Here is a 27833-nt window from a genome sequence, read left to right as displayed (position 1 = left end):
TAAGGAAAAATAGCTTTATTTTTAAAAGAAATTAATTTTCTATCTAAAACATACATGAGATAGCATCTTTCATTTAGTCCTAAGCTTGTTTATGCTCATTGTAATATTCCAATGACATTCTGGACATAAACTTCAAGTATATCACTATATACTTATTGTTAAATATCAAAGAAAGGTACTGACTGTGAGGGAAAAATTTTAGTAATTTTTTTTTTTTTTACCTATCCTGAGATAACTCATCCGACAGTATCTCTGGGATTTAGCTGAACATTTCCAAATTTTAACAAGATTTTTTTCTTTCCAGTGCATGCATTGATATGCTCAATTCTCCACTACAATCCAGGTAAAATAATGATAGTGTTTGAAAACCAGATAGTGAAAACCAGTATGTTTTCTAATACTGCCCATGAGAGACAGAGTGAAATCACAGCATAAAGAGTAGCCAGGAACCTATACTGCAAACATTTGGCTTCAAGTATTTTGCAACAAATAGCTACTAATATGACTATACATAGCACATAGAACACCACAGTCCTGGACTGTAGTATGCCTGTAAAACCTCTTAAAGCATTTTTTCTCAAACTTTTTGTTCATTATTACTCTCCTTCCCAATTACAGAAATTAAATTCAAATTAAATTAAATAGTGCCAACTACAAATTTCTTCCCAATGAGAGAAATTAATACTGAGGAATAAGATTTTGTTGGATAGGATGATTTTGGAAGTCATCCTATCCATATATTTTTTCACCCCACCTAGTATTTTTTTTCACCCCAATAACCAATTTTTCATCCCCTACTGAGAATGTAATGCTTAAAGTTGATTAAATAAATTAAATAGCCTTTAACATTATTAGAAAAAAAAACTAGTGGGTAACAATGGAGGTTGAGATAACTGACTTCTAGACCATCTCTGTTCCATACTTGCTGTATGAACAGAGAAGAAATCATGTCTTTTTATTTTCTTGTTTTAGAGAACACAGGAATAGCATAAAACCTCATAGCCTGGAAAAATCACTTAATCTCACTGGACTCAGTGTTCTTGACTATTAATTGAAAGAACTGGTATAGATCAGTTGGTTTTCAATTCTGGCTGCACTTTCCTAGGGCATATAAAAGGTAACAATGCTCAGCTATATTTAGCCAGACCAATTAAGCCAAGTCTCTGGAGGATATGTTCTAGGTCGGTGGGTCTCAAACTGTAGTGTAAATTAGAATCACCTGATGGGCTTGTTAAACCACAGATTGGTAGGCCCCACTCTCAGAGCTTCTGATTCAACAGGTTTTGGGTGGGGCCTGCAATGTGCCTTATCAAGTTCTCAGGTAATGCTCTGCTATTAGTCTATGGATCACTTTGAGAACCACTGAACTAGGCATATGTGTAAGAGTGACTGTGCGTGGGAGTGTGTGTCCCCAGGTGAATTCTAATCACAAAACTATTGTATAGAAAATATCAATAAGGTTCTAAGTTTTAGGATGCTGAGATTTTAATATAATAAGAGTTGTTAAACATCTAAATGATTTATAGAAAGGAGACCTATGGGCAAATATCAACTTCTTGGTCAATAAAACTCGTTCCTTAAAGTCTTTTACAGTATTTTTTGAAATTTTTTTTTTTTTACTGCATATATGGGTGTTCACTTCATTTTCCAATAAAGACAACTTATTTGGGTATCAGTGTCTCATCGCTTGTTAAGACCAGTGGAGGATTTGGATAGTAGCCAGCTGTTTTTGAATTGCTTGAAGAGAATCTTGTAAATTTGTAGTCCAGAGGTAATTCTGGGGAGGAGAAAACAATTTAATTATTGCACAGGCCTCTGAATGCCTTTCATAACAAATCAAAACTTGATATTCAGTGATAGTAAAACTTATTTTTGAAACCTGTAAAATTTTAACATTTCTTTTGCTCCTTCAGTAGGTCTCTGTGTAGCTATTATTATAAGGTTAAAAATGTGTATAAACCAATCACCATTTTAACATATATATATGGCTAATAAATACAAACTTTTACAACAGCTATAAAAAAGGCTTCTAGGCATTTAAATGTGAACGAGATAACCATGTCTAACAGAATATCCACAAATACAGAAACATTACTTGAATATAAGGTTTTAAGAGGCAAAAGGGATGTACTAGGTTATTTTTCACTTCCTATCTCATTTAAAACAATTTAATTTTATTCTTTCTCCCATATTACGGACAAGGTCTATCAAAGGTCACTTAGGATGAAGAGTTAGATATCTTTCCCTATACAATTTATAATAATGTTTAAGTCAAATCACATTTAGAGATATCTCAAATCATCCCCAGAGCTCTAACTAGTGAGTTTAATTTTAATACTCTGCACAGAAGTTAATACAAAAATATGAAGGCTTATCTGAATAAAAATTTAAAAAAAAATCTCCCAGGCCCTCCTCAGAGGATCATGTAACTGGTGAATGAAACCTAATAATCTTCTTCATAGTCCCAGGAAGAGGGTTACTAAGAATAATCTCCAAATGCTTAGCTAAACAAGAATTTTAATACATATAACATGGCAACTTTCTTCAGTTGAAGGAAGAAGAATCTGAAGTTCAAAAAAATTAACTAGACTTCTAACTTCAACTAGAAAATCTGGATAAAATATAAACATAAGACTGAAGTCACCAGAGAGCTAAAGAGGCAACCAAGACTTAAGACACAATTCCTGGGAAGGAGGAACCAGCGGAGAGAGGAGCTAGCACTAAGCTTCAGCTTTTCTCCTCTAGTGCTGGGATTCTGGCTGATGGTAGGGGTTACTATAAGCAGCAGAAAAACCAGTAGAGATTTTGGCAGTCTTGCAGGGCTGCAGAGACAAAAATTGAGGGGCTAGGACCACTGTAAAGGAAGGGTTAGAGAACTGGACTCTGCCGGTTTTCTCCTCAAATCCTTTGTCAAATGCTGAAGGAAACTTGGAAACTAAGAATCCAAGCGGAAAGCATATGCCTGTATAAAGGAGAGTGGATGTTTTCCTTTTTAGGCATTTTCTTGGTATTGTGAAAATGGAGAGATTAAGTTCTGACCTGAGGGAGAACAGGGGACTTTGTGAGTATCTTAGACTGGCAGTTATATATTTCTGAGAACTAAGAGTTTGTATTTATGAAGTGATCTCTCTCATGCTAATTATTTTTCCCCTTAATATCTACTGTGTTTCATATTAATGCAGTTACTCTCTCTTTTGGTTACTGTTAGCATGGTATTATTTCATCCATCTTTTGATATTTAAACTTTCTGAATCCTTATGTCTTAGATATATCTCTTATAAACAACCTTGCACTTTGGGAGGCCGAGGCGGGCAGATCACGAGGTCAGGAGATGGAGACCATCCTGGCTAACACGGTAAAACCCCATCTCTACTAAGTGCAAGGATTCCAGGTGTGAGCCACAGTGCCCAGCTGGGTATTGTTATTTTTAAAAAATCAGCTATTAATTGGAGTATTTGGTCACATATATTTAATGTAATTACTTCAGGTTTAAATTAAACATTTTACTAAATGCTTTCCATTTGTCTTGCTGATTCTTAATATTCTCTCATCCCCTTTGTTTTCTTTTAGATTCTTAAATTATTTTACATATTAGCTTGGTATATGTATATCATCACAATTCTTCTGACAGTTATTTTAGAGATTACAACATGCATTTCCGACATCAATATTGAACATAGTCTTATCCTTAATTGTTTAATTCTAGCATGTTAGAACATGTTAATTTTTGCTGCCCCACTCTGGCATATATATGCCATTGTTGTCAGGCATTTTAATTCTCTATTTGTGTAAATCCCATGGGACTTTAATTTTTATTGTTTCAAACACTAAGCATTCATTTTTAATTCATACACTTATACCATATACTTATATCACATACATTCTTCTTGCATTTCCAGTCTTCCAACATGAATTATTTTTAATTGTACCTGGAGAACAATAATCTTTATTTCCTCTAGTGCAGGTTTCTGGATATACATTTTCTTTATTATTCTGTCTAAAAATATTTTACTTTTTTTTGTTTTTTTTTTGAGACAGAGTCTTGCTCTGTTACCTAGCTGGAGTGCAGTGGTGTGATCTCAGCTCATTGCAACTTCTGCCTCCCAGGTTCAAGCAATTCTCCTGCCTCAACCTCCCGAGTAGCTGGGATTACAGGCGCCCACCACCACACCTGGCTAATTTCTGTATTTTTAGTAGAGACGGGGTTTCACCATGTTGGCCAGACTGGTCTCAAACTCCTGACCTCAGGTGTATCGATCCACCCGCCTGCCTCGGCCTCCCAAAGTGCTGGGATTACAGGCATAAACCACCAAGCCCAGCCAGTATTTTACTTTTATTCTTTAAGAAGTTTACTGGGTATCGAATTCCATCAAGATTCACATGATTTTCTTTCAGCAATTTAAAGCCGCCATTCTATTGTCTTTGACTCTTGTCTGTTTCTGATAAGTCAGATGTCAATCTGTTAATCAATCTGTATTTATGCTCTTGATTGCTTTTAATACTTAATTATCTTTGGCATTTAGCAGTTAACTCTGAATTTATTTTTATTCATTTTGTTTCATTTCTTTGGGCTTCTTAAACCTTTGGCTTATTTTTTTCCCACCACTTTTCTCTCATCTCCCTTATTCTCTCATCTCCTGGGACTCCAATCACAGATGCCCCTCAGTACATGCAGGGCACCCCTGTGATACCAAAACCTGCGCATGCTCAAGTCAAAAAATGGCATAATATTTGCATTAAACCTACATACATCTTCCTGTATACTTTAATTCATCGCTAGATTACTTATAATATCGAATACAATGTAAATACTACGTAAATACTTATACTGTATTTTTAAAAATTTGTAACATTTTAAATTGTTGTATTATGTTTTCTTGTTTTTTTCCTCCGAATAATTTTTATCCACAGCTGGTTGAATCTGAAAATGTGAAACCCGAGAATACAGAAGGCTGGCCGTATAGAAACCTTACTCCTTCTCACTATATCTTTTATGTCTCAGTCTCTCTTCTGTACCTTTTACGATTTTTCTCTTACTGTTTCATTCCAAATATGTTCTTTTGACCTAATTTCCAGTGAGCTAAGTGACTTTTCATCTCTGTCTAATTTGCTATTAAATCCACCTGTTAAGTTCTTCATTTCATTTTTTAAATATTTAAATTCCACAATCTCCATTCTTTTTGTATCAGTTTATACCATAGTTTCGGTCTCTACCAAATTTCTCATTCCTTCCGTTTCTGTATTTGACTATAATAAGCATGGTCACTTCTGTTAGTGTGGTCTCATATCTTTATGTGCCTGGCTATTTCTCATTATGTGCTGAATTTTCTATGAATTATTTTTAGAAATAATTTGAGTCCTAGAATGATGTTATCCTCCTCAAAAGAGAATCTATATTTGTTTCCACTAATATATTGGGGCACTACTAATTTGGAATCTCAATCCAATTTTAGGTATTCAGCTGATTTCAAGCTGAGTTTTAGTTCCTGTGAAAATGGAGATTTCTTCTCAATTCATCCTTATTCTAAAGTAAAGCACTTTAGGGCCTCAACATAGATTGAGGGAGTTCACCAGACCCACCCCTCCTCAGGCAGGCCCTCTCCTCCAGTTCCTATTCCTGTAGATTCATGAAGTTACTGAAAGGCCCACTCACCCTCTGTGGTGCCCTCTCCAGAATCAGCAAATACCCAGGGGGAAAAGTAGCCTCAAATGCCAGGTTCACCTTACTGGGCCTCCTCAGCAGTTTGTCCTGGTAACCCTTCCCTAAATTTATAATTTGCCTCCAAGCTGAATTAAAAAAAAAAAATAAATTGTCGAGCTTTTGTAGTTGCCTCCCACAGAAGTGCTGGTCCTAATTACCTAGGTTCCATATCTAGAAGATGTTTTCCCCAAAGATAAATCAATGTTGTAGGAAGATTTCTTTTTCTTAAAGACAAGAATTCTAGTACTGGTCATTACTGTCTAGTAACAGGTGAAGCTTTATAGGTATGTTCCCCCTTACCTGCAATTGCTTCAATACTTGGAATTGCAATAGTGCTGTAAGTACTGATTCTCTTACAAGACCATGTGTAAACCAAGGAGTCTTCTGTATTTTCCAGTCCCCAAACTGAATCAATAAAAAAAGAACCCCATTTTTTAGATGAAGTATTTAAAGGCTTTGCTTTTGGTCCCTGAAACGAGAGAACAGAATAATTAAAATGGTGATTAACTAATGTTCAATCTCATAACTTTTTTGTCTGTGAAGTAAATAAAAACTTTGAAACCCTGTAGGAATCTACAAATAGGCTTTGGGCACACATTAAGTTTTTGGAATAGGAATAATATTTCCTCCTTATTAGGAACTATCCTTTATTTTAAACAGAAACTAGCTTTTTATATGGTCAATTAGTTATTATCTGAAAACTAGCCCAAGCAGAGCAACCTAGAAAGAGAATTTTTTTCCCTACAATGAAAATAACTGTAATTCTGTTATGATGATGATGATGATGTCTAAAGGGTAGTTAAAAAACAACTTGGTCTAATTTTCTCATTTAGTATTTATTTTTTAGAAAGGAATGAGGACGGCATTATTATTTATTGCTTTCAGTATAAATAGAACATGAAGTCAATAAAATTAGTACAAAGTTTCAAATTATTAGTCTTTTTTTTTTTTTTTTTTTTTTTTTAAACATGATGGCATTCAGCCTGACCAGGACAATTTTGGAGTCAAGTAGTGTAAAGATACTTTAGCTTTCAAAGATACATATTTTTCTTTCAAGGAAAGAGATGCAGGGAACGCTAACCTCATATTTTCCTTTCTTCTCTAGAGGCTCTGACTCCTCAGGCCTCTGACTCCTCGCACCTTCCTCCCCTCTGAGTTCTTCCAGGATGAGGACTGTCTCCCAATTACTATAGTGACGAGCTGGGAAAATGTCTGAATGCATGCTGTCACCAAAATAAACAACCTGTAAGACAGATAGCAGATGCTGTTTGAGGCACAGAATTGTGAAAGAGAGTGACATTTATTTCATATAAAGAAGAAGAAAATTTCTCAACAGGCATCAGAATATGACAATCAAAAACTGCATAAACAGCTTAAACGTCTTTGAATAACCTCACAGGTGACCATCAACTTGTCTCATTTGATTCACAGGGTGCCAGATTTGTCTTAAGAAGTTATACAGCACATTCACAGGTGGAAGAGAGCATAAGGTGAAATAAGTGATTTTATTCAATTTTCCTAAAGAAGTGAACCTATATGTTTATATAGATGTTTACAATTATTAATAAAATGGCCCCTGCAGTTGAACAGCTGGTGAGGTATTAGAGACAACTTGTGGATTAGAGATTATTAAAAGTGCAAATCACAACCACTTTTCAAGAGAGTTTCTGGGCCCAACCTCAGATCGGTTGAAACAGAATCTGTGAGAGTGGGGCTAGGCATGTTGAAGCTGGAAAGTTCCCTAGGTAGTCTGAGGCAAACTCCATTGACTGAGTCCATACCTCTCAATTTTCAGATGTGAAAACAGAGTTAAGGGATATGAGAATCAGCATCTGCAAGTCAGACTGCTCCATCCATTAACCCTCAGGAGTCCCCAGGGGACTGTGGCATGGTGACAGCCAATGGAGCAGGGCTCTGTTACCCCATGATCTCACAGCTCACAGAAATTCTGGTAAATATTTTCTTAGAAGAAAGGATTCTGCTGTTAGAAATGCACCAGTGTCCAACATCAACAACGTGATCATGCTGTCAAAAACAAGTGTATCTTTAAGCTAGTCTGTAGCATAATTTCAGTTGTTTGTTTTATATATGAAAACTTTTTGGATGGATTATTATCAGGATTAACATTCCACAGGCATACTACACACTCACACACCCCCTAAATCTGTGGTGCCCTGCCTGGAATCCTTGCTCTTCTCTATCACAGATAGACAGCCTGTCTACACTGACAAAGGAAAGGCTTATTTAAGCAGAAGAATTAGGAGAGATCTGGCAGTTCACAACTGCTTATGTCTACAAGTGGCACTGAGGGCTTCTCCTCAACTGGAAAATACCTTGGGTTCAGGTTTGCCAGTCATTTTCTTCAGAAGTTCATAGAGGTGGACAGCATTCCCTTGGGAGTACCAGCCAGGTTTATCCAGAGATGGCAGTGCCTCCTGCTCCTCATCATTCTCTGGAAATACAGTTTGACAATCATATACTTTTTAATCAAGTGAGAGTAGCCAGTTGGGCAGACCACACTTAGGGCATGGCTGCAGGACATGTACAAACAAGAACCTTGTGGGGAAAGGAGCTGACATTCAGTGGTACCTACATATTATAAGGCCTTAAAGGTATATACTTTTTAATCCTATGGCCTTCTTAATTGGGGAAAATAAGGTTCCGGGAAGTTATTTTGCCCAGGATCTCAATGCTGGTAAGTGATTTATTCGGTGATTAGATAGACATCTGCTTGACATCAGGCCCCTACTACTACAAAATGGTTTACCAAATAAACAACACAGTGAAAGTCATTAGGCGTTAATATTTTAGAATTGAGGGTGAAGGAGACACGTTTTTAATTGGCAGAGTCGATCATATTCAGATGTAAATTCTGCACCCTTGATGCCTCAAATGCTTTACCCTAGTACCAGCTTGGGGTGGATGGAGAATGAAAGGACTATCTGATGCCAAAGCACAAGTTTGTGGACCATTCCAAGCTGTCCTCTCCCAGCACATTACCTTCCCACTCCTGTTAAAGCAGGGCTGGTGAAAGAGTCTTTGCCTCTCTGAATTTTGCCCACTATTCTATTACTTGTACACGAGCTGAAAAACTGAAGAGAATCCGCCTACCAGCACGATAATAAAGGAAGACTGAGTAAGGTTTTATGAAATACATGATATATCAGCAGAGACTTTGGTAGCTGTTGATACAGCTTTGCAAACTGTATGGAAAAAAATAACCTCCTTTTTCTCACATCAATGGTATGATTTCTGATTTTAAACAGGTTTATTCCCCCCACTTTTTTGGTCCTCTCTGCTGTGTCACTAAGAAGAATCTTATAAGATACAATCCTATGTTGGATACAGAGGTTGTGTATACAGAAGCTTATATAATTAGAAGGGTCCTCTTTAAGAGAATAAATACAGAATTAATACAAAATTACCATGGTCCCTGATAGGATTTGGAAGAGATAAATGAGGGGGTCTTAAAGCTTAAGCTTCATTGGCTTTGTTGTAAATCAGCCCTGGAGTAGGACAGGGAGAAAACAAAGGGTTTAGAAAGGAGGCAAAGATGGGTAAGTTAGTCATTAAAAATACATCTCTGGCAATATTAGTACCTTTAACTAAAATCGAATTTTCCCTGAAGAAACTATATGTAAAAGTCACAGACAACAACATTAAATCTCTGCTTAGTTTATAACATAAAACATCTTGAATCTGGTACTAGAGAATTTCAGATTTACAAATTAAAGATTGGTCATTATAACTGAAATGAAATATAATTTATTAATTCTACTACAAAATGAGTCAAATATATCACAATATTAAGGTGCATTTCTGCATAACCTCAGATATTTTAAACACAATTCTGAAACTACATTTATAGATAATTAAAGCCAAATCATAGCAACTAGCAGCTTATGTTCAATAAATATTTATGCCTATCTTGCTGCCATTTCAGCAGCCATTTTAAAATTCTTCTGCAAAATTAAATGAAAATCTCACTATTCTTTAAAGAAAGAATAGATAAGAAGCCAAAATCATGTACTAGCCTAACAATAAAAGGGTCTAAGAAGATTCAACATATTCCTGGAGAAACATAGTAAAAAGTGATCACTTCTGATGTCTGTTTATTTACTGAAATGTCTTACTATGCAAGTAATGTGGATTTGATGGCAATTGGAAAATGAGTAAGTTACAGCAATATTTCTGAAAAGACTCACAGTTGATATGTAGATGCCTACTTTGCAAGGATAATGGGAAGAGAATCTTTCTACTACTTATGAAAACATTTTTAAAAATCCATAGTATCATAATTTCTTAAATGTTGAGACTCAGTAATCTAATAGGAAGCAAACAACCCCAAATCAAGTCAAAACAAAAAATTCACTTTATACAAACATTACCTCCCCTCCCTGTTTCCAGCCCCTGTACTGGAGGCTGCCTTAACGAATAATTAATCTACAAGGGCAGCTGAGGCTGAGGGTTTTGGCAGAGCCTTCACAGCTAGGAAGCTGCAAGACTCAGAGAAGTATTAATTCCTGCAGTAGAGAGCCTGTTCGGACTGTGAAAGCCGCAGAACTGAGGTGGAAGCTGTACAGTGCAGATGAACAAGCTCAGGGAAGTTTCAAGCACAGTGTTTATAAACCCAAATAAACATTTTTTACATTATTTAGATAGGGCACTGTACTTCTTTATAAGGTCAATTGAAAATAGTTACATAAATCTCTACTTTTACATAATATTTTAAAATGTACGCTGGGCATGGTGGCTCACACCTGTAATCCCAACACTTTGGGAGTCTGAGGCAGGCAGACTGCTTGAGTCCAGGAGTTCAAGACCAACCTGGTCAGCATGGTGAAACCACAGTCTCTTCAAAAAATACACAAATTCACTGGGTAAGGGGTTGCACACCTGTAGTCCCAGCTACTTGGGAGGTTGAGGTGGGAGGATAGCTTGAGCCCGGAGAAAGAGGTTTCAGTGAGCCGAGACCACGTCACCACACTCCCCGCTGGATGACAGAGATAGACCCTGTCTAAAAACAACCCCCACCCCAACCCAAAAAACAGTGTCCTGCAAAGAGTACAATGAGGATACTGATTTTAAAAAGTTTAATTAAAAATATGTTAGAAGGGCCAGGCACGGTGGCTCACGCCTGTAATCCCAGCACTTTGGGAGGCTGAGGCAGGTGGATCATGAGGTCAAGAGTTGAAGACCAGCCGGGCCAGAATGGTGAAACCCTGTCCCTACTAAAAATACAAAAAATTAGCCAGGCATAGTGGCACATGCCTGTAGTCCCAGCTACTCGGGAGGCTGAAGCAGAAGAATTGCTTGAACCCAGAAGGCGGAGATTGCAGTGAGCCGAGATAGCGCCACTGGACTTCAGCCTGGGTGACAGAATGAGATTCTGTCTCAAAAAAAAAAAAAAAAAAAAGTTAGAAGATATAGAAAGATAATGTTAGAAGATATAGAAAATATAAAGAAGACAAAGGGGATAGATGGTGATGATAATTTGCTTCCACAGTTTTAAAATGGGGCTAAAAACAATGCTTACCTCACAGAGTGGTTGTATAAATAAATTAATGCAGATAAAAATAGAGCACATGGAAAAGTGTCTGCCACAAAGTAAGTGTTTAAGAAGTCTTAGCTATAATCCCTTCAATTTACAGGTGAATAAATTGATATCTGAAAAAGTTGAGGAATCTGCCCAAAGTCACTGAAATGTTATAATAAGAGCCAGGACAAGAATGCACTTTGCCTCCTTATTCCAAAGGATTTCAAATTACGGCTAGAAGACAAAGTAAGATGATACTCCCAGAGAGCATTTCCAAATTTCGATTCCTGGACCTGAATGTGTCCCATGGTATTGCCACAAACAGGAAACAACTATAGCACAGAAAAAACCTTTATCTGTTATCCCTGAGGACACCCGCAAACTAACAATTCTCACTTAGGATGGAGCCTCAGCCAACTCCCTATGACATCTTTATATAAGGCCCAAATTTAGTGCTGTTACAATCTTCCATTTATATTGAAAACAGTTGAGCAATGAATGAAGAAAAGAAGGAGGGCTTTAGAATGCCCTTTGAACTGAATTTTATAGTTTATTATTTTCACAATGTCTCTCCCAAATTCACTGATAAAAAGCTTTATCTCGTAAAAAAGCAAACCTGTATTATTTTCCTAAAATTCCACCGTCCCAGCTTTAATTTAAAGCACTCTTAACAGTTAGGTAAAATGTATTAATTGAAAACATTTTTCTATAAAAATATATTATTAGGACAATTTTCTATACCAAAGCTCTACAAGATATACAAATTATTCCTCAAATCCTTTAACTTAATCACTAATAGATGTTTGGGTTATAAAATAACTATAAAGGAGAAAACTCATAGGAGAACAAAGCTCAAACCCTTTCTTTTAGCCTACAAACTACCAAAAAACTGACCTAATGAAGTTAAGAAACAAATGAAGTTGGATAAAGAGATGGAGGAGCAATCAATTTAGGCAAATAAATAAAACTAAAGCTGTCTTGGAAACTGTAATTTATTCCTAAATATAGCTATGTTTTATTACAATGAAGTAAATCTTTTTATTTTCTTATTGTAAGAACATACGGACAAGATGAGTTTAAAAAACAGTAAAGTTTTTGACAGTATAACAGTTACAAAGTAGCTATGGGACAATGATACAGTCAAGGCTAGACTGACAGTCTTGAATAAAGCTAAGCGAAACTTTACAAAGTAGTAAAGTTTTTGACAGTATAACAGTTACAAAGTAGCTATGGGACAATGATACAGTCAAGGCTAGACTGACAGTCTTGAATAAAGCTAAGCGAAACTTACCACAGAGAGCAGAACCTGTGATAAGTTTTGTAGGCCAGAATCTGTAACCTCAACTCACAGTGACTGCTGCCTCTCCTAAACTCCCAAAGCGCTTGGTGTCATTACTTTATTAATGTTTAAAAATATGTATTTATGAGATTTTTTCTGAATCAGTAATATATTTACATATTTTTAAAAAGTCTTATTTTTGAACTCTATCTGGTATGCACTCACCTTTTCTGCAAAAGGCAATCACTCTTTTATGCACATAAAAGCAAATACGAATATGAGCATATTCCTTTCCTCCATGTTTTTACACATTTGTTGAGATGTGTAAAATCAACATACAATAAAGTGAATATATATAAAGCATACAATTTGATGAGTTTCAGTATATATATATATACCTGCTAAGGCCTGAATTATGTTCCTCCCCAAATCATAAGTTAAAATAATAACCCCTAGTATATCAGAATGTGACTATTTAGAGATGGAGCCTTTAAAGGCTGGATTAAATTAAAATGAGACTCTCAGGGTGGACCTAATCCAATACGGTCTCCTTATAAGAAGATGAGATTAGGACACAGATAGACACAGAAGAAAGACTATGTGAAGACACAGGCAGAAAACAACCATCTACAAACCAAGAAGAGAGAGGCCTTAGAAGAAACCAATCCAGCTACAACCTGGCTTCAGACTTCACAGCCTGCAGAACTGCAAAGAAATAAAATACATTGTTCAAGCTATCTAGTTTCTGGTATTTTGTTACGGTAGCTCTAGCAAACTAATATAATACTAATAATTTTAAAATGCTTTTAAATGCTAATATTAGAATAATCTGCATGAGGCTCTGCAACTTGCTATTTTTAAACTATTTTATAGCTAGCACAGTGTAATCTACCTCCTTTTAAAATATGTGCATTTCATTCTATTTTATACATGTTCTATTATTTATCTATTAATAATAGATAAACAGTCCTCTATAGATAGACGTGTGGGTTGTTGCCACTGTTTTTCTGTTACAAGTAAAAAGTTACAAACATGAGTGGATCTGCACAGCCTGGTGGAGTCAAACAGAATCTGAGCTAGAAATACAATTCATTTTCTTTCTCGTCTCATTCTTCATTTTTAGTATATTTCACAGACTGTTTTAGTCAGTCGGGGTATAGCAGTGAATGAGATGGCCCAAGTCTCTGCCCTAAGCATACTTAGGGTCTCTTCTCTAAGGGTGCTTATATTCTGGTGGCAATCTCTGACTTGTTAGAGGTTACTAAATAATGAATTATGAGTAAAATATATTTACAGTTTTTATTTCTAGGATTCCTTTCTGTATATATGTAAAGTTGACTGAACAGTTCATTTTTACTTTTATAAATCCCTTCCTCAATTCTGGGCTAGACTTTTTTCTCCAGTTGTACATTTTCATACATACATTCTCTTTCTTAGCATGGACAGGTAAGCCATTTTTCAAGTAAAAGGTCTAGTAAAATGCCTGTGTTGGGGGCTATAACAGGAAAATTATACTATTAAAGAAAAAGTGTGATTCTTACCCTTATCTACTTTGGTTTGGGGGGGGGTGTTTACCATTCATTCATAGTTCTTGTTTTTTTCCTTTGAGATGGAGCTTCGCTCTTATTGCCCAGGCTGGAGTGCAATGGCGCCATCTCAGCTCACTGCAATCTCTGCCTCCTGGGTTTGAGCGATTTTCCTGCCTCAGCCTCCCGAGCAGCTGGAATTACAGGCACCTGCCACCATGCCCAGCTAAGTTTTTGTATGTTTAGTAGAGATGGAGTTGACTAGTTCGCTGATGGATTCAGCCTCTTTCTTTCTGGGAGCTTTTAATGTTGCTAGAATTGTGCTAAAGACAGAAAGATTCCTGCACACAGCTGCACCCCTCAGCACTAATATCCAGTGACAAAGTTCATCAGACAATTTCCCAACTGTAACCAAGTGAAAACACTAAAGAATACAGAGAAAGAAACAGCTCTGACTGGAGCTGCAGAAGGAAGGTATTGCAAAGGAAATGTGATTTGTATGTATGACCTTAAATAAGAGGTAGGAGGTCACCAGAGAGGAAAGGGAGAAGGCATTCTACACATATCTACGCCACTCAAAGTGTGGTCTTCCAACCAGTAGCGTCTGCTTCACCGGACAAGTTATTCAGAAATGCAGAATGTAAGGTTTCACCAGGGCCTCTGAATCAGAATCTCCATTTTAACAAGATCTCTAGGTGATTCATGTGTACATTAAAGTCTGAGAAACACTGATGTTGACAGAATAGCGAGAACAAAAATTTGATATAAGAATAAAAGGCAATCATTTCAGTAGGAGTAAAGAATACTTTTATGGAGATAAGTTAAGGAGGATAGAAAGGTAATTTAGGAACCATATTGTACAACTAGCCTTAGGATGCTACATGGAATGGAAGCCAACGAGATACTGTGTGCATGTGATTAAATATATTTGTGCCTAAGTAATTAATAAAAAAGATGTGGGAAATTTTAAAGAACTCAAAAATAGAACTCTGTGCTAATGAAAAGTGTCTGAAGAGAGGTTAGGGAGGGGTTAGATAGCCTAGTAGAAAGGGAAAGGAGGACAGAGATGAGAGATTTCCCAGGCATATTAAGCAGGATTTAATGCATAGCATACTGGAGGTAAAAGGGTAAAGACAACGGGGGTTATCAGCTGGAGAATTTTAATAGATGGTTAGGTAAGGAAGACACCCAAGGTGACCAGCATATTTGGTTGTTTGTGGTTTCTAGGCGGAAGGAGAATCTCAAGCTTGATTTCAGAACACTGAGTGGAGCTGCCTAGTGTGGACAAGGAACTGCATATGAGACTCAGGAAAACAGGTCTCAGGGAAAGAATTGGGAGTCAGAGTCAGTGTACTGGTGACAGCTAAGGCCGAGAGAGAGAGAGAGAGAGAGAGAGAGAGAGAGAGAGAGAAGAGAAAACAGAGGGAAGAGAGAGAGTTGGATCATGATTCTCCCAATGGCGGGCAGGGGCAGGAACTGAGCTAAGCAGCATTGGCGACACTGCAGTGAACAAGGCAGACACGTTCCCTCTCCAATAATAATTTAATCTTGCAAGACAGAGATTCCCCGTATCCCTGCTCTCAGCACTGGGGAGGATCTGGTGATGCAGTGCACATGATAGGGAAAAGAGAGGAAGAAGATTTTGCTTGGAAGCCGCTTCTCCCCTCCATACATCCTTAAGCACTGGCAGGAATCAGACTGGCGGGAGGAGCTCAGTCCTGACTGACCCTGGTATCAGCATCTTCGCCCCTGTTACCAAGACAACCGCTGATGTCAAACCTGTGCCACTCGCTAAGGCCATGCTGTGTTTCGTGATTGGCTCGCTGTGCCTTCCATCCCAGCAAGCTCAGTTGTATTAACTCTACTTTAACCATTTGGAGCAATGACTTAAATATTGTGCCATTTCACACAAGGGATGATAGGGGGCAGTGGTGGGAATGTAGTGAGGACAAACCTGAGCAAAGGGAAGGACAACTTAAAAGGGAGGGAAGAAATGAGGATGACTGATTTGTTTATGTTAGTGCAAAAGTAATTGTGGTTTTTGCTTACTAGCTTGGTTAAGGTCTGTGCTTGGAAAAGTAGCTAAAATGTAATTATGGAAAATGGGAAGAGGGGCATGCTAAAATGGGATGGGGATTTAATGAGCTGTTGCAAGCATATCAAGTTTCCTGCGACTCCGGGGCTGTGGGATGTGAAGATTTTAGAAGACAGATAGAAATAGGCTTCTGAAGGTCAGAGAAATGTGAAGCCCAGAGATAAGGAAATGTGAACTACCAGTATATAGATGATAGTTAAAACCTTCCCAGTGGTAGAGAGCTGAAGGACAACAGAAGAAAGGAGAGCCAAATATAGAATGTTAGGGAATATCAACATTAAAAGGGAAAGGTAGTAGAAACGGAGGTAAAGCAGTTAGAGGTAGCTGAAGAATCACAATCAGCAGCAGAATAAACACATAGAAAGTAATGAAGTAGGGATTTTAAAATATGTGCAGTACAATCTTGTAATTAGTAATAGTTCTGGCAATCTTTTGCATTCTAAATAGAATAAAGTATTTTGGTTTAATTCTAAAAAATATTCTTCCACTGAAATATTTTAAATCAGAGGCCCAGAAAACAAAGGCTGGGAAGAACCTTAGACATCTAGCCCTCCTGGATGTGATAAAAATGAGGTAAACTTTTCTTTTTTTTTCCTTTGAGTCGGAGTTTCACTCTTGTTGCCCAGGCTGGAGTGCAATGGCTGATCTTGGCTCACCGCAAACTCCACCTCCCAGGTTCAAGCGATTCTCCTGCCTCAGCCTCCCTAGTAGCTGGGATTACAGGCATGTGCCACCATGCCTGGCTAATTTTGTACTTTTAGTAGAGATGGGGTTTCTCCATGTTGGTCAGGCTGGTCTCGAACTCCCGACCTCAGGTGATCCATCCGCCTCAGCCTTCCAAAGTGCTGAGATTACAGGCATGAGCCACCGCACCCAGCCAAAATGAGGTAAACTTTTCTAAATATCTGTACAAAAAGCATGAAATCCTATATATGCTGAGATTGCTAGGCACTTCACAGTCTTCATTATAGAGACTGGTAGGACTTTGGGTCCTGCTTCATCAATCCAGATTTTTCATCTCTAAAACCACAGAGGAGAATGAAACACAGTAGACTGCTAGTTAAAATGAAATTTTTATAAGACTTTCTGGCTATATCCCCAAATGCACAGACAACAAAAGCAAAAATAGACAAATGAGATTACATTATACTAAAAAGCTATGCACCCGCAAAGAAAACACTTAACAAAGTGAAAACAATCTGTTGAATGGTAGAAAATATTTGCAAAGCATACTTCTGATAAGGGGTTAATATCCAAAACATAAAAAGAACTCAACAGTAAGGAAACAAATAATCCAATTTAAAAAATAAGCAAAGGACCTGAATAGACATTTCTCAAAAAGCTATACAAGTATCTAGCAGCAATATGAAAAAGTGCTCAGTGTCACTAATCATCGGGGAAATACAAATTAAAACCACAATGAGCTACCACCTCATACTTATTAGAATGGCTATTATCAAAAAGACAAAAGATAAGCGTTAAAGAGCATGTGGAGAAAAGGGAATCCTTGTACATTCTTGGTGGGACTGTAAATTAGTTTAGCCACTATGGAAAAAAGTGTGGCAGTTCCTCAAAATAATTAAAAATAGAACTACCATATGATCCAGCAACCCCAGTACTGAGTATATATGCAAAATACATGAAATTGGTATGTTGAGCTATCTGCACTCCCATGTTCATTACAGCATTATTCACAATAGTCAAGATATGAAATCAACATAAATGTCCATTAGCAGATTAAAGGATAAAGAAAATATCGTATATATACATAATGGAATTTGACTTAAATACTAATTGACTGAAAAAGAAGGAAATCCTGTCATTTGTGACAACATGGATGAACCTGGAGGACGCAATGTTAAGCACAATAAGCCAGGTACAGAAAGACAAATCCCGCATGATCTCACGTACATTTGGAATGTAAAAAAGTCAAACTCACGGAATCAGAAAGTAAAATGGTGGTTATCTGAGGCTAAGGGTAGGGGTTTTGGGAGATGTTGGTCAAAGGACACAAAATTTCAGTTAGGAGGAATAAATCCATAAATCTAAGAAATACATTGTATATAACACAGAGTTAAAAATAGTACATTGTATATTTAAAATTTACTAAGAGAATAGATTTTAAGTGTTCTTATCACACACATAAAATGATAATGTGAGGTAATACTTATTTAAATAGTATCATTTAGCCATTCTACAATGTATATATATATCAAAATACCATGTTGTACACCAAGTATATAATTTTTACTTGTCAATTAAAAAATAAATGAAATACAAATTAGAGAAAGTAGAAACTAAAAAACTAAGTTTTTATATAACCCAAAATGTAAAACAATTTTTTAAAATGGTATATTTATTATCAGGATGTGCTTATTTTTAAAGTTTAGATCCTAATATTTCCATACCATAAATTCAGTCAAAAAGACTTTTAAGTCTTTTGATGAGTATAATATTTAAAGATGTAGTTTGGATAAACATCATTATGTCAGCTCTCAAATCCAGTTGTACTGTACAACTAACAGAAAACACTGCACAGAAGTCTTAAGATAGTTACTTCTAAAGTAATCATTTTTTAAACACTCCACCCTTTTATCTCAGGATACTCTCAATTACATAGAGAAAAACTACATAAAATGCTGTAAATTGTCAACATAGTTAAGGCATTTGTAATTTCCAATATGTTAAAAAAAAACTTGGTATATTTTTAACGTGCAGTTTCCCATTATTTGTATCTTTGCGTGAAATTTTAATAAAAATCTTATGGAATGGTATAAATACTACTATGGGCATACAAGGGGTACAGATTTTCTTAGAACAAAATATGCAAACCCCACAAAAATAAAAATAAAAGCAAATTTTATTGGGTACTTACTTACATATTTAAATGTAAGTCTGTAAAGTGGGGAAAAACATTTAAATTTTTTTCTGGTTTAATTATAAGAATACTATCAGAATCCTTGATAACAGATTATTCCTTAATATCAAGGATTTTATTATATAAGACTTTAAACCAATATAAAAAAACAACACTGACCTATTTCTTTCTACTAGACTAGGGTTTCTTAGCCTTGGCACTACTAAGATTTGGGGCTAGATAATTCTTTGTCATTGGGGGGTGCTGTCCTGTGTGTTGTAAAGGCTGCTTAGCAGCACACCTAGCCTCTACCCCCCTGCCAAGTTGTGACAACCAAAAATGTCTCCAGACATTGCCAAATTTGCAATGAAGGGCAAAACTGCCACCCTTGAAAACCACTGCACTAGATCATTCTCATCACCACATACGCATATTCCAGTATCTTCTATCTTAAAAAAATAAAATATGCCCTTAATCCTACATTGTCTTCCAGCTAAAACCTCAATTCTTTGACCACATTCAGAGCTAAAATTCTAGAAAGAGCTGTACATACGCCCTGGTTCCATACCTCCAATGAACGACTCAAGATACTGCAATTTAGTTTCTATCCCACCACTCTACGGCAACTGTTCACTGAGGCACTAGTGATCTCCATCTTGCCCACCCCAGTGAAGATTTCTCTTTCCTCATTTCAGTGTTTTTTTTTTTTTTCCTGTAGCATTTGGACTAGCTGGCTACCCTTTCCTCTTTCCTCTGGCTTCTGCACACATATTCTACTATTTTCTGTACTATAATCTATGTGCTGCCACACTGCACTCTTTCTTCTCTATCCTTAATATTAGAGAATGTCAGGGCTTGGTCTAGGCCTTTTGCCTATCTACATTCTCTCTATATTTGGTTTCATATAAGCCCCTGGCTTCAAATACCTATCTATGAGCTGATTACTCCCAATATATATCTTCAGCCTAGACTTGTTCCCTTGGACTCCAGGCATATTTATACAATTTCCTAACTGATAATCACAGTTACATAACTCATAAGCATCTCAAAATTAACATGTTGAAAAACGAGTTCTTAATAGATGTAACCCCTGCTCCATATAACTTTATCCTCTGTATTTTTCCCCAAGTCTGTAAATGGTACCACCATCTACTCACTTGCTCATTTCAGGAAAAAGAAAAATCAATCACCTGGAAGTTATTTTTTTATTACTCCTTTCTTTTCATCTGTTGTTTCTTTAAGTATCATGGAGCCCTGTGTTTTCCAACTCCATAATGTATCTTAAATGTATCTACCTCTCTCCATCTCCAGTACTGTTGCTCTGGACCAAACCACCACAGTATCTTACTGGGGACACTGCAGTTGCCAGGTCTTCCTCTTTCCATCCTTCCCCACACCCAAACCATTCCCCACCCAGCAGCCAAAGCAGTCTCTTACATCACTCTTCTGCCTCAAACAACGGAACAGCTTCAGGTAACTTGTGGAATGAAATTCAAACCCCTTTCCACTGCTTATGAGGGTGCCTGCCTCCCTAACTTCACCCCCCTCCCACCCCATGACCATGTGCCAGAATGGCAGGTCTCTTGTTTGTTACTAGAATGTGACAAAACTAATCTCCTACTGGGCCCTGGCATTCATTTGATCCAATGAATGAAGAGTGCCAGGAACACTCTTCCTCTGCTCTTCTCATCACTTGTCCCTCAGGGCTCACCTTGCAAGTCACCTTACCTAACCTTTTTGGACAGAGCTTCCCTGGCCAGCCACTCTAAGGAAGCCTGCCCCTTATACTGTACCTCATAAGGTGGTTATTACCTTCATGACACGTACTGAGATCCATAAGCATCCCTTGCACTTGCTGATGTGCTCACATGTTCACATATCTGTCTGGTGCACAGAAAAAGGCTTGGTGCTTGACACGTGCTACAATGAGCCTCACTTAGATTTCACTGTTCATACGCCCAACACTGAGTACTGAGCTACTATCAAATGCCTAGAATTGAATCAGGCTTTTGAATAGCAAAAATAAGTTCAAAGTAAATAATACTGTATTACCATATTAAATAAATGTATTAAATGTGTCTGATTCACCTGAACACTTTTTTGAGAAATTTTAAATTTTATTTCAGAACAGGGTAGTGTGTGGCCATGGAGAAATGTATATTAAATATCAGTCCAACCTGGCCCAGGTTGTTATATAATGCCAAGCATATTAATCAAAAGTAAAACTATAAATCATATATTATGGTAGATGCTTATATATATTATGCATATAATATGTATGTATGTTAATTTTACCATTCTCTTTAAAAGACAGCTAGATTTCTAGGTAGATCTATAAATTTTATTTCTTAATAATCTTTTATACATTTATGTGCATTTACAACCATTAACTGTGTTTCAATTTCTAACCATCCTGGATTTATTTTAGATGGTCCTCTCCTAAGAGAACTTCTGAATGGTCCTCAAATGTTAACATATCATTGAGCTTACTTGAAACTACTTAAATAGAAATAAAAGATACAACAGATATCAAAACTAAACTCACTGTCTTTCATTCCCCCAAAACTATAACCTCTACTCCTGATCAGGTTCTGCTTTTTATTCATTTATGTATTTATTTAAGAAGCTTTCAAGAGCACCTACCATGAGTACCTCAATCTATTATCATTCTTTTTCACCTGCAAATCCCTTTCATTCCACCTCTCTCCCTATCAGTCTCTTCTACATGAATGACAATTCTAAATACCCTTTCAGGAAGGCCTTCCCTTTCCCCAGAGACAGGAATGTTTCATTTGTTATGATCCTCATGTGTTCCGCAGGTGCTTTTGTTCTAGAAAACAACTCAACTGATTTATCACAAGTAATCCATCCTTCAAACATTTATCAAGGCATTTATTTAGGTCCTAAAAACTAAGGTGACGTTCATGCCCTTCATTTTTAAAGTCAAGGAAAGGCTGACATGCAAAGAAATAATTGTGATATAAAGTGGTAGCGTAAAATTTAATACACACATAGGTTTATTATCTTTTTTCTTCCCCATGAGAGGAAAGAAGACATGGCATTGCATGTCACAACAGTGTTCTGCACAAGGTTGTTAGTCAACTGTATACAGGAGAAGAAAGAAACCAAATGTAACTTACCGAGCGTCCGGAAAGGTCTCTGACTTGGTAAGTGGGAGAAGAAACCAGGCTTCAGTGCATTTGTAATCACAATGTCAAAAAGGTCTGTAAAATCATTCCTAAAAGCAACACAATTTTTCATAAATTTATTTTAAGAATTAGAATAGGTCCATATAAAACAGAACTTGATCTTTGCTTATCTACTTTACAACAGCATCATTTATCTTTTGATTAACTTTTATATGCTTTATATTTTTCTCACACTTTAAGGTGAACATTCCACTGGAAATAGAAGGTGGTTGAGTACTAGTCTTCCTGACAACTCTTTGAAGTATAAACATAATCAGGAAAAAAAGAAAGCAGCACATAGACTCTAGGTACCAAGCTGGCTTTGGCAGTGAAGTCAATAGTTTCTAACAGTTGGAAATATTTGGAAAATCTATCTTCAAATTTGGGGGCCTGCAATTGGCTGGCTTTGTTAGCTTGAAGAGTTAACAATTTTGCGTGTTACATGGGTCCCACAGAAAGCATTATAGCAAGTCATGGTCATCTTTCAGAGAGTGCTTCAAATGTGAAGAAGATACTTTATGTGACAATCAGTGTAGTCTTCTAATGTGGTAACTTTTATATGACAATAATTAATGATTTTAAATCTGTACTTATCATTATATTAAGGATTATTTCTGATGGCAAAGGAAAGGTAGCCCTTCTCCTGAAGGACTCACTATTACAATGGGGGAAACAATATTTATGCAACATTCCAGAATACTTTTATGAATCAAACAGCAATAAATAGAAATTGAGATGAAGAAAGACTATAGCTAGCTATGCTAACAAAAAAGGAATTAAAATCTCAAATGTTCATTTTAAAGCATGGGCCCACGACTAGGATAGCAAATGTCTCTATGAGCGGCACCTTCCAAGACATCCAGGACTTTAGCCTTAATTCACCCAAAGGATGCATTATTATATATCAACCTATATATTATTCAAAAAGCAGAAATTCTACTCACAGATTGTAAGCATATCATAGAACAAACTAAAGTCACACATGCTAAGGAACATGGAAATCATGATGCTAAAAAAGCTGGTGAAGGTAGATTTTAAGGCTCAAATTTGCTCCATACTCAAGGCAATTCGGTGTTTGATGGAATTTGAGGAAACATTAGGGGAGACCTAATAGCTCACTGTGGAATCTTGCTTTGACCATAGACATTTCCTGGTATTGCCCACAAGAATAAGTATTTACACACTGAAGTCTATCAACTATTCCTATCTAATTCGCTACCTGTATTATGCTATTTGAATATCCCCTCATACCCACAGGGCATTACTGTACCACTTTTATGATGACAAAATTGAAGCTTAAAGAGGTTATAAAACCTACCCCAGGTAATACAGTAAACTGCAGAGTAGGGCTTGAAGTCAAGTCTGTCTTACTTTAAAGTAAATGCAATTATACTGCCTTCATTTTCATGAATTCAATCCCATCCTGGCTGTGTTAAATAGTAAAGTACATGGCTCCAAACTGAAATGACTAAAAAGTGGCTGTACTCCAGGTACCTGTGGAGGAGTATAACCTACAACTCGGTGTCCCTCAGTCATCATCCAAAGATGAGAAACCAAATTCATGGAAAACTGAAGGATATACAGTTTACCACCTTCTAGAAAACCTAAAACCTGGACATTCGGTGAGCTATGAGCATACTGATCCCCAGTAACATTGCTTTGCTAAAATGTACCTGGTTGGGCTGCTGTCAGCAGATATTGAGGTATGTCATGAGGAAAAAAAAAATCAACTTGTCACTCAGCATTGCTTAAAATAATGATATGGTCATGGCTGATACTTTTAAAAAAGCCCTGGTCTAATTTGCTATCTGTATTTCATAAGACAATGAAAACTAAATGACTCATCACTCACCCAAGGATATATTCACAGAGAAGTCTACAGTAATCACTGTGAGAACTGGTAATTAACAGAAGAATTTTCCCAGCATTCTTTAGCTGTCGAAGCCACTTTTTCACAGATTCAGGACAACTGTGTAAATATCTGCCTGGATCTCTTTTTATTTCTGGAAAATATATTCCACAGTTTTCTGAAAAATAAAAATATCATTGAGGTTTCCCTTTTTAAACATTTTTTAACTAAATGTATTCTCTAACAAGTTAATCTCTTTCAAATCTATAGATAAAACTAAAAGGATAAGAACAAAGTTTGACCAACCTAGCAATTATGCCACTACTATTTGCTTTTTAAGAATAGTTCCTTACTTGAAAACAAATTATTGTTTGAAAATGTTAGTTGATAATATTCACTGGCTATTTGACAAGAACTGATAAACTGTTAAAACAGGTAACACAGCTGGGCGCAGCAGCTCAAGCCTGTAATCCCAGCACTTTGGGAGGCTGAGACGGGCGGATCACGAGGTCAGGAGATCAAGACCATCCTGGCTAATACGGTGAAACCCCGTCTCTACTAAAAAATACAAAAAACTAGCCAGGCGAGGTGGCAGGCACCTGTAGTCCCAGCTACTCGGGAGGCTGAGGCAGGAGAATGGTGTAAACCCGGGCGGCGGAGCTTGCAGTGAGCTGAGATCCGGCCACTGCACTCCAGCCCAGGCGACAGACCGAGACTCCATCTCAAAAACAAAAACAAAAACAAAAACAGGTAACACAAAAAACACAATATGATCAACATTTTCAAATGCTGTAAGAGAAAACCTTACATGTGAAATATCAATTGGTTACAAATATTCTTTTAATTATTCAACGAATATTTGCTGAATACAGATAAGAAACAAATCAACATTCAGATACTGCACCAGGATCATGTCTTTGGCATAAATAGCCAAGAAGGGGGATGAGTTCCTCAGAGTCACAGTTTGCTATTTCAGATGGAACCTATACTAGGGGAGCCATTCTATAGCCTTTGAGAAGTGCTGAGATATCAAATGGAAAAATTGGTGTAAAACAGGCCAGAACAGGCCAAAAGGCACCGTAGTTGACAGGGAACACTGAATGACTCTCATCACTGAAGTGGGACTGCTTACTCTGCCCCTTTAGAGTATCCATGGGGTCTGGCTGAGCTTCAGGGCAGATGGTGGCAGTGTTTCCAGATGTCTGGGCCAGACTTACCCATAGTGCTTGACCCAGTGCTTTTAAAGTTGTGGGTACTCAGCAGGCAATTGCAGATTTAGTTGAAATGCTACTAGATTCATAACATCTTTTAGAAATATTGCTCTCAGAGCATGATAGAACTCATAAGCAGATAAAAATAATCCAAGATTTTACTTTCTCTAATTGTTACAAAAAGGATACATGCATAGACACTACAAAAAAAAAATAGCTTCAAAGCTTGTACTGAATGATAGAGTCTGCAGTAGCTAGATACGGGATACATCTGTGACTGTCCAGTGTGATACACTGGAAATTACACTGGAAATACTTGAAAGTTATTTCAAGAACATCAGGACATCAGGAAGAAGAGTTTTTTTTTTTTTTTTGAGACGGAGTCTCACTGTCACCAAGCTGTAGTGCAGTGGTGTGATCTCTGGCTAACTGCAACCTCCGCCTCTCAGGTTCAAGCGATTCTCCTGCCTCAGCCTCCCAAGTAGCTGGGACTACAGGCATGCACCACTATGCCCCGCTAACTTCTGTATTTTTAGTAGAGATGGGGTTTCAGTATGTTTGCCAGGATGGTCTTGATCTCTTGACCTCACAATCTGCCTGCCTTGCGCTCCCAAAGTGCTGGGATTACAGGCGTGAGCCAGCGCCCGGCCAGGAAGAAGAGTCTTTGAGTGAAACAAAACGAACAAATAAAAACAAAAATGGTAGCAAACATTGTGGTCTGCCTCCCCACATCCATCTCCCTCTTTGCTGGGGGGTGCTCTGATATTGTTTCAGGTTTCATCTTCCTCTGAGGGGGTCTGTGATGCTAGCAAGGGCAAGGGTCTCTATCAGTCTACACCCATCACATTTATTCCCTTCTCCTGTCATTGAATTGTTTAGGAAGTGCTGGGGACTCAGGCATGGCAAATGAGACCTGAGGAGAACTTTGCTGCAGGATCCTGAAGTAATATATACCACTGATAAAAAGAAACCTATAAAGGGGGAAATATCCCCACTTCTACTACTGGACTTTACCATGATTCTAAATTCTATGTAGAACTGCAGTGGTTATCATCAACACAAAGCACAAGTCTGATATGTCAGAGATAGTGGAGTGGACATATGAAAGGAAACAAACCTGTGTCCCTGATGACATCACTGGGTTTCTGCTTTTGTTTCCGTTTTTGAGACAGGGTCTCGCTCTGTTGCCCAGACTGGAGTGCACTGTGGCACAATCATGACTCACTGCAGCCTTGAACTCCTGGGCTCAAGTGATCCTCCCACCTCAGGCCTCTAAAAGTGCTGTGATCACAGGCATGAGCCACTGTGCCTGGCCACCACTGGATTTCTGATTAAGTCACTGACTAACTCTAACCACCACTGGAAGTACCATTCAACTTCTGGACAACTTCCAGTTGTACAAAATAACTCAATTTAATAATAGCTTAAATATTAAGGATATTTATTATTTGCAACCTAAAGCATCATGATTCAGAAAATATATTTCATGAATACCATAACCAGACCAAAAATAACAAAAGAAAGAATATGTTGCAATATGAGAATATTTAGAAGACCAAAAACAAAAACAAAGTTTTTGCTCTTTTTATATTTTGCCCTACAGGAACTTTTGTGTGTGAATCTCTAGGATCTCTTTTTAACATACCAGAGGCTATATAATACCCCTTTAAAAAATTAAAATATATTCTCTGTTTTCCAGGGAAGAGGAAGTACTAGTAAGAAAAGGCCAGTTTAAGAAACAGATGATAATAATAAATGCAAACGGCCAAGAATAGAAAAGTTTGATGAGTGGATGACTGCTAATTTCAGAGGCTGTGTCTCTCTTGGAACTTACTATACCTAAGGGAGTCAGATGTGAGATTATTTCACTTAGTAAAACAAAGCTTTTGTAGCAAGAAGAATTTTATGGGTTACATAACAAAAAAATTTATAGTGTGTAATGCTGAAAACATAGACTTGTTTTCAGAAAACTTGAGAAAAAGTTATTTTTTCTTAGCTATATGTGCTTAGTGCCATCTAGTGATCAAAATATAAATTACTAAAAAGCTGCTGTTAACATTTCCAAAGGAATAAAAATATAAGACATATGCATTTAAATACAATATTTTAAATTTCTTACGTAGGTTAATTTCATTAGTATCTCTTAATTAGTAATGTCTGATTGAAAAGAGTACAAATATAATAATTTAATCAGATAAAATTATTCTCTGAAGTCATAATGGAGATGTCCTTGTTTTGTTCATAAGCCAGACTGAAATGAACAAACTAAAAAAGACAAGCCCTGTACAAACACATACCCAGTGGTAGATTATGAGTTGCTCTTACTACAGAAGATCACTGGCTGCCATGGAGAAAATATTTTTGCCCCCTTGTAACCTCCAATTTTTAAAGGAATAGGAGACATAATCATACAAATAGAAACATCTTTTTATTGAAATAAGTCAAGGTATTAAATCAAATGAAGAGTTATGTTAAACATACTACAATGGATTATAACTGTCTATTAAATTATATCCCCAAAGAAACTATAAACTTCTAAAGGCAAGAAATGTATCTTTCTGCTTGGCATGGAGCAAGTATTCAACATATGA

At 37.0% G+C, this 27833-nt stretch overlaps 1 protein-coding gene across 1 annotated transcript in view; it reads right to left on the bottom strand.

The window, feature by feature from the left end:
- Positions 1-27833, bottom strand: part of NT5DC1 (5'-nucleotidase domain containing 1) — a 149909-nt gene continuing 122076 nt past the window's right edge. The window contains exons 7-12 of the mRNA XM_011935043.1: positions 24035-24209; positions 22135-22232; positions 8035-8153; positions 6783-6944; positions 6002-6170; positions 1-1777 (exon numbers count right to left, since the gene is read on the bottom strand). Coding sequence (XP_011790433.1) covers positions 1662-1777; positions 6002-6170; positions 6783-6944; positions 8035-8153; positions 22135-22232; positions 24035-24209 — 839 coding nt within the window. The 3' untranslated portion in view covers positions 1-1661. The remainder of the gene's footprint in view (positions 1778-6001; positions 6171-6782; positions 6945-8034; positions 8154-22134; positions 22233-24034; positions 24210-27833) is intronic.

This window comes from Colobus angolensis, unplaced genomic scaffold, assembly GCF_000951035.1.
Source record: "Colobus angolensis palliatus isolate OR3802 unplaced genomic scaffold, Cang.pa_1.0 Scaffold14, whole genome shotgun sequence".
NCBI lineage: Eukaryota > Metazoa > Chordata > Mammalia > Primates > Cercopithecidae > Colobus > Colobus angolensis.
This window is presented reverse-complemented; position numbering and strand designations above follow the sequence as displayed.